Raw genomic sequence first — 8,165 nt, 5'->3', positions numbered from 1 at the left:
GTAGGACTGTACTCCTGTAAACATGTCGTTAACATATACTAGAAATAGAATTGGTCCCAGCACCGATCCTTGTGGTACTCCACTCGTTACTGTTCGCCAGTTCGACTTCTCGCCCCTTGCCGTAACTCTTTGGCTCCTTCCTGTTAGGTAGTTCCTTATCCATGCTAGGGCCTTTCCTCCCACCCCCGCCTGCCTCTCGAGTTTGAACAGCAGTCTCATGTGCGGAACTGTATCAAAGGCTTTTTGGTAGTCCAGAAATATGCAGTCTGCCCAACCATCTCTCTCCTGTCTTATCCTCGTTATTTTATCGTAGAATTCTAAAAAGGTTTGTTAGGCACGATTTCCCTTTCCAGAACTCATGTTGATGTTTGTTCACAAACCTAACGTTCTCTAGGTGTGCAACCAGTCGTAGCCTAATTATTCTTTCCAGTATTTTATCGGGGATGCTTGTCAGTGATACAGGTCTATAGTTAAGTGCCTTCTCCCTATCGCCTTTCTTGAAGATCGGTACAACATTTGCCCTCTTCCAGCAACTGGGCAATTCTCCCAACATAAATGATTCATTAAAGACCATTGCCAGAGGCACGCTGAGGGCCTGCGCTGCTTCTTTTAGTATCCACAGTGATACTTTGTCTGGTCCAACTGCTTTAGTTGCATCCCGTGTTGTCAACTGTTTCATTACCTCCCCTGCTGTCACCTCTATATCTGATAGTCTTTCATCTAGGGTAATCCCTTGTGACAATGAGAGCTGCTCAGGCCCGGTAGTGAACACTCCATGGAAACTGGCATTCAGTACCTCACAGATTTCCTTGTCACTTTCAGTATACGCCCCCTCTGTTTTCCTTAGTCTTATCACTTGGTTGTTCACTGACATTTTTTTCTTATATGGCTGTGTAATTACTTAGTTTGCTTTTTCGCTTTGATCGCAATATCGTTCTCTTAGTCCCTTTCCGATGTTCGTCTTATGTTAATGTAATCGTTCCTAGCTCTGTTGCATCTGATCCTGTTGTCCTCTGTCCTTTGTGTTCTGTACTTCCTCCACTCCCGCCTGCTGGCCATTTTTGCTTCCTGACACTGTCTATTAAACCATAGTATTATATTACCTCTTACTTTTTCCCTTTCCTGTTGGTATAAATCTCTCTTCGCCCTCTTGGCATTTCTGTATGACTAGGTCCGTCATATCCTGGACTGTTTTTCCTCTAATTTTTTCCTCCCACTGCACTTCTCCCTGATATTCCTTTATCCTCCTACAGTCCCCTTTCCTGTAGTCAACTCTCCTTTCCCAGACCTCTTGTCCCATGGCCACAAGTTTGAATTCCATCATGTAGTCAAAGACTAGGACACAATGGTCGCTGGCCCCTAGAGGTATTTCATGTTCCAAATTCTCGATGTCGTCTTCTACGTTCTGGGTGAAAATTAGGTCTAATAGGCTCGGTGCATCTCCTCCTCTTTCCCTTGTGTCTTCCTTCACATGTTTTGTTAGGAAATTTCTGTCTATAAGGTGTACTAACTCTGCTCCCCACGTTTCGTCCCCTCCATGGGGGATTCCTTGATTCCCAATTTATCTCTCCATGATTCAGGTCCCCCATGATCAGCAGCTTCGCTCTCATTCTGTGGGCTAGTGTTGCAGCCTTCTGCAGTTCATCTATGCATGCCTTGTTGTTCTCATCACACTCCTGTCTGGGTCTTCTACTGCTTGGAAGGGGATTGTAGATTACCAAGATCACAATCTTCCTCCCATCTGCTGTCAGAGTTCCATGTATGGAGCTTGTGCACTCATTGGTAACCCGATTTCCCAGGTCCTCAAACTTCCATTTCCGCTTTTTTTAGGAGTGCTACTCACCTATTTGTGATTGCGGGGGTTGAGCTCTGGCTCTTTGGTCCCGTCTCTCAACCGTCAAATCAACTGGTGAACAGATTCCTGAGCCTACTGGGCTCTATCATATCTACATTTAAAACTGTGAATGGAGTCAGTCTTCACCACATCACTGCCAAATGCATTCCACCTGTTAACTACTCTGACACTGAAAAAGGTCTTTCTAACGTCCCCGTGGCTCATTTGGTTGCTCAGTTTCCACCTGTATCCCCTTGTTCGCGTACCGCCAGTGTTGAATAGTTTATCCTTGTCTACCCTGTCTATACCCCTGAGGATTTTGTAAGTAGTAGTCATGTCTCCCCTTACTCTTTTATCTTCCAGTGTCGTAAGATGCATTTCCCGCAGCCTTTCCTCGTAACTCATGCCTCTTAGTTCTGGGACTAGTCTAGTGGCATACCTCTGAATTTTTTCCAGCTTCGTCTTGTGCTTGACAAGGTATGGGCTCCATGCTGGGGCCGCATACTCCAGGATTGGCCTTACATATGTGGTATACATGGTTCTGAATGATTCCTTATACAGGTTCCTGAAGGCTGTTCTGATGTTAGCCAGCCTCGCGTATAACGCTGATGCAATTTCATTATTTTTGCATGGGCTTTAGGAAACAGGTTTGGTGTGATATCAACTCCTAGATCTTTCTCTCTGTCCGTTTCATGGAGGATTTCATCTCCCATTCAGTATACTATTTCTGGCCTCCTGTTTCCACTGCCTAGTTTCATTACCTTACATTTGCTCGAGTTGAACTGTAGCAGCCATCTGTCGGACCATTCACTGAATTTGTCTAGGTTATCTTGTAGCCTCATACTATCTTTCTACGATTTAATCCTCCTCATAATTTTTGCATCATCAGCAAACATTGAGAGGAACGAGTCTATTCCCTCTGGGAGATCATTCACATATATCAGAAAGAGAATAGGTCCAAGGACTGAACCCTGTGGGAATCCACTATTGACACTTCGCCAATCCGAAGTGACTCGCTTGCTTCTGTTGCTTAGGTACTCCCTTATCCAATGGAGTACCTTCCCTTTCACTCCTGCCTGCATCTCCAGCTTGTGCACTAGTCTCTTGTGTGGTACTGTATCAAAGGCTTTCTTGCAAACCAAAAATACGCATGCTGCCGACTCCTCTCTTTCTTGCCTGGTTGTAGAATTCAATTAAGTCTGTGTGGCAGGACTTGCCATCCCTGATCCAATGCTGATGATGTGTTACAAAGTTATTTCGCTCCAGATGTTCCACTATCTTTTTTTCGCACAATCCTTTCCATCAACTTGCATGGTATGCAAGTTAGGGACACTAGCCTATACTTTAGTGCCTCCTGCCTGTCCCCCTTTTTGTATATCGGGACTACATTAGCAGTCTTCCAAGTTTTAGGCTGCTCCCCTGTTACCAGTGATTTGTTATACACCATGGAGAGTCGCAGGCATAGTGCTTCTGCTCCTTCCTTTAGTATCTAAGGTGAGATTCCATCTGGGCCTTTAGCCTTTGTCACATCCAACTCTTGCAAGAGCTTCCTCACCTCCTCACAGGTAATTCAGAGTCTTCTAGCGGTGCCTGATTATCTATTCCCTCTCTTATCTCTAAAACTTCTTCTTGCTCTCCTTGCTGTGTGTATTCCCCTAGTTGTATTCACCTAGTTGTGCTTGCGGGGGTTGAGCTCTGCTCTTTCGGCTCACAACTCAACTGTCAATCAACTGTTACTAACTACTAACTAAATGTTTTTTTTTCCACTCACACACACACACACCCAGGAAGCAGCCCGTAACCGACCCCCCCCCCCCCAGGAAGCAGCCCGTAAGTAACTAACCTTCCAGGCACTACCCAAATAACTAACCATCCAGCCACTGCCCAAATTACTAACCATCCAGCCACTACCCAAGTAACTAACCATCTAGCCACTGTACAAGTAACTAACCTTCCAACCACTACTCAAGTTACTAACCATGCAGCCACTACCCAAGATACTAGCCATGCAGCCATTTCCCAAGTAACTATCCATCTAGTCACTGTACAAGTAACTAACCTTCCAACCACTACTCAAGTTACTAACCATGCAGCCACTACCCAAGATACTAGCCATGCAGCCACTTCCCAAGTAACTATCCATCTAGTCACTGTACAAGTAACTAACCTTCCAACCACTACTCAAGTTACTAACCATGCAGCCACTACCCAAGATACTAGCCATGCAGCCACTACCCAAGTAACTAACCTTCTAGCCACTGTACAAGTAACTAACCTTCCAACCACTACTCAAGTTACTAACCATGCAGCCACTACCCAAGATACTAGCCATGCAGCCACTACTCAAGTTACTAACCATGCAGCCACTACCCAAGATACTAGCCATGCAGCCACTACCTAAGTAACTATCCATCTAGCCACTGTACAAGTAACTAACCTTTAGCCCATATCTAAAGGATGAGTTTGGTTGTTCCTAATAAACAAATTTAACAATATTGTCCTCAGGCCCCCTCGACCTGCCACTGTATGGTGGAAATTTATCTCGTTCCACTATTTTAACTGAAATAAAATTTACAAACGGAACCCCTGACGCATGGGATGGGAGCCGGAGCCATTTCCACAGGTCGCTTCTCTTTCAATATTCCTGCATCTCCCTCAAATATCCAGCACCGTTTATCAAGCCAGCTGTCACATCTCTCACTCCGTTAAGAAGAAGCGATTCGTCCCCCAGCATCTTTGTTTTATCTCTTCTGGAAAACTCATATTTCATCCCAGAAATACTTCTGGAACCAAAACCTTCAATTAATTCGGTTTTTTAATGCGCATTTGTTTCTGAATATTGCAGCATCTCTCTATCAAATAAGACGCAGCTCAGCTCGGTGAACGTCCCAATCTTGCCAACGAAGATTGGATTTAGCTGGTCATCGTTTTAAGACTTCTCTTACTTACACGCATTAAAGGAGTTGGGAGGAAAGAATGTGGCTCAAAAGTCTTACGTCTGAGGGTTTATGAATCCCCGGACGACTCGGATTAGCGGTTTCGGGGAGAATTACCCTGTCATGAAAAGTTTTTACGCTAATGTTGCCAAACACGAGAAGTAAAAAAATCTGTCTTTAAACATCAAAGCAAAAGATTCAGCAACACCGGCGGCTGAAAATGTAGTTGCACCGCCTGCACCAGCGAGCGCCTCCACCAGCCAGCGCCTGCACCAGCCAGCGCCTGCACCAGCCAGCTCCTGCACCAGCCAGCGCCTGCACCAGCCAGCGCCTGCACCAGCCAGCTCCTGCACCAGCCAGCGCCTGCACCAGCCAGCGCCTGCACCAGCGAGCGCCTGCACCAGCCAGCGCCTGCACCAGCCAGCGCCTGCACCAGCCAGCGCCTGCACCAGCTAGCGCCTGCACCAGCTAGCGCCTGCACCAGCCAGCGCCTGCACCAGCGAGCGCCTGCACCAGCCAGCGCCTGCAACAGCCAGCGCCTGCACCAGCCACCGCCTGCACCAGCCAGCGCCTGCACCAGCCAGCGCCTGCACCAGCCAGCGCCTGCACCAGCGAGCGCCTGCACCAGCCAGCGCCTGCACCAGCCAGCGCCTGCACCAGCCACCGCGTGCACCAGCCACCGCGTGCACCAGCCACCGCGTGCACCAGCCAGCGCCTGCACCAGCCAGCGCCTGCACCAGCGAGCGCCTGCACCAGCGAGCGCCTGCACCAGCCAGCGCCTGCACCAGCCAGCGCCTGCACCAGCCAGCGCCTGCACCAGCGAGCGCCTGCACCAGCCAATAGAGTCAGAAACACTTGAAGCAACCAAGTTGCAGCAACACGTTCATCAACCAAAAGGGCCAGACTCACTCGTAGCAACCAAGACATAAATCAACACAATCAGAAACTAGAAGAGTTTGTAACACATTCAGCACCCAAGAGCGTCACCACCACCGACAACACCCAAGAGCGTCACCACCACCGACAACACCCAAGAGCGTCACCACCACCGACAACACCCAAGAGCATCACCACCACCGACAACACCCAAGAGCGTCACCACCACCGACAACACCCAAGAGCGTCACCACCACCGACAACACCCAAGAGCGTCACCACCACCGACAACACCCAAGAGCGTCACCACAACCGACAACACCCAAGAGCGTCACCACCACCGACAACACCCAAGAGCGTCACCACCACCGACAACACCCAAGAGCGTCACCACAACCGACAACACCCAAGAACGTCACCACAACCGACAACACCCAAGAGCGTCACCACAACCGACAACACCCAAGAGCGTCACCACAACCGACAACACCCAAGAGCGTCACCACAACCGACAACACCCAAGAGCGTCACCACCACCAACAACACCCAAGAACGTCACCACCACCGACAACACCCAAGAGCGTCACCACCACCGACCACTCCCAAGAGCGTCACCACCACCGCCAACACCCAAGAGCGTCAGAGACAACACCCAACAGCGTCACAGACAACACCCAGGAGCGTCACAGACAACACCCAAGAGCGTCACTATCACCGACAACTCCTAAGAGCGTCACCACCACCGACAACACCCAAGAGCGTCAGAGACAACACCCAACAGCGTCACAGACAACACCCAGGAGCGTCACCACCACCGACCACTCCCAAGAGCGTCACCACCACCGCCAAAACCCAAGAGCGTCAGAGACAACACCCAACAGCGTCACAGACAACACCCAGGAGCGTCACAGACAACACCCAAAAGCGTCACTATCACCGACAACTCCTAACAGTGTCACCACCACAGATAACACCCAAGAGCGTCACCACCACCGACAACACCCAAGAGCGTCACCACCACCGACAACACCCAAGAGCGTCACCATCACAGACAACACCCAAGAGCGTCACCATCACCAAGAACACCCAAGAGCGTCACAGACAACATCCAAGAGCGTCACCATCACCGACAACACCCAAGAGCGTCACCACCACCGACAACATCCAAGAGCGTCACCACCAATAACTCCCAAGAGCGTCACTTCCTCCGACAACACCCAAGAGCGTCACCATCACCGACAACACCCAAGAGCATCACTATCACCAACAACACTCAAAAGCGTCACCATCACCGACAACACCCAAGAGCGTCACCATCATCGACAACTACCATGAGCGTCACAGACAAAACCTAAGAGCGTCACCACTACCGACAACACCCAAGAGCGTCACAGACAACACCCAAGAATGTAACCATCACCGACAACTCTCAAGAGCGTCACCACCACCAATAACACGCAAGAGCATCACAGATAACATCCAAGAGCGTCACAGACAACACCCATGAGCGTCACAGACAACACCCAAGAGCGTCACCATCACCGACAACTCTCAAGAGCGTCACCACCACCAACAACACGCAAGAGCATCACAGATAACATCCAAGAGCGTCACAGACAACACCTAAGAGAGTCACCACTACCGACAACACCCAAGAGCGTCACAGACAACACCCAAGAGCGTCACCATCACCGTCAACTCCCAAGAGCGTCATCATCACCGACAACTCCCAAGAGCGTCATAGAAAACACCCAAGAGCGTCACCATCACCGTCAACTCCCAAGAGCCTCACCATCACCAACAACACCCAAGAGCGTCACAGACAACACCCAAGAGCGTCATCATCACCGACAACTCCCAAGAGCGTCATCATCACCGACAACTCCCAAGAGCGTCATAGAAAACACCCAAGAGCCTCACCATCACCAACAACACCCAAGAGCGTCACAGACAACACCCAAGAATGTTACCACCACCGACAACTCCCAAGAGCGTCACAGACAACACCTAAGAGCGTCACTACCACCGAAAACTCCTAAGCGCGTCACCTTCACTGACAACTTCCAAGAGCGTCACAGACAACACCCAAGAGCGTCATCATCACCGACCACACCCAAGAGCGTCACCATCACCGACAACTCCCAAGAGCGTCACCATCACCGACAACTCCCAAGAGCGTCACCATCACCACCCAAGAGCGTCACCATCACCGACAACACCCAAGAGTGTCATCATCACCAGTAACACCTAAGAGCGTCACAGATAACACCCAAGAGCGTCACCACCACCGACAACACCCAAGAGCGTCACCATCACCGTCAACTCCCAAGATCCTCACTATAACCAACAACACCCAAGAGCGTCACAGACAACACCCAAGAGCGTCACAGACAACACCCAAGAGCGTCACAGACAACACCCAAGAGCGTCACTACCACCGACAACACCCAAGAGCGTCACAGATAACACCCAGGAGCGTCACCACCACCGACAACACCCAAGAGCGTCACAGACAACAC

The 8,165-nt window shown here is 49.9% G+C and overlaps 1 protein-coding gene across 1 annotated transcript; it reads left to right on the top strand.

The window, feature by feature from the left end:
- Positions 1 to 7,149: 7,149 nt before the first annotated feature.
- On the top strand, positions 7,150 to 7,890 carry LOC138356988 (putative uncharacterized protein ENSP00000383309). The gene has a single exon (XM_069313519.1). It carries the CDS (start codon positions 7,150 to 7,152, stop codon positions 7,888 to 7,890), a length of 741 nt encoding a protein of 246 aa, XP_069169620.1.
- The last annotated feature ends 275 nt before the right edge of the window (positions 7,891 to 8,165 follow it).

The sequence above is a fragment of the Procambarus clarkii genome, chromosome 75 (assembly GCF_040958095.1).
Source record: "Procambarus clarkii isolate CNS0578487 chromosome 75, FALCON_Pclarkii_2.0, whole genome shotgun sequence".
Taxonomy (NCBI): Eukaryota; Metazoa; Arthropoda; class Malacostraca; order Decapoda; family Cambaridae; genus Procambarus; species Procambarus clarkii.
The sequence above is the reverse complement of the archived record's forward strand: the minus strand, read 5'-3'. Positions and strand labels throughout refer to the sequence as shown.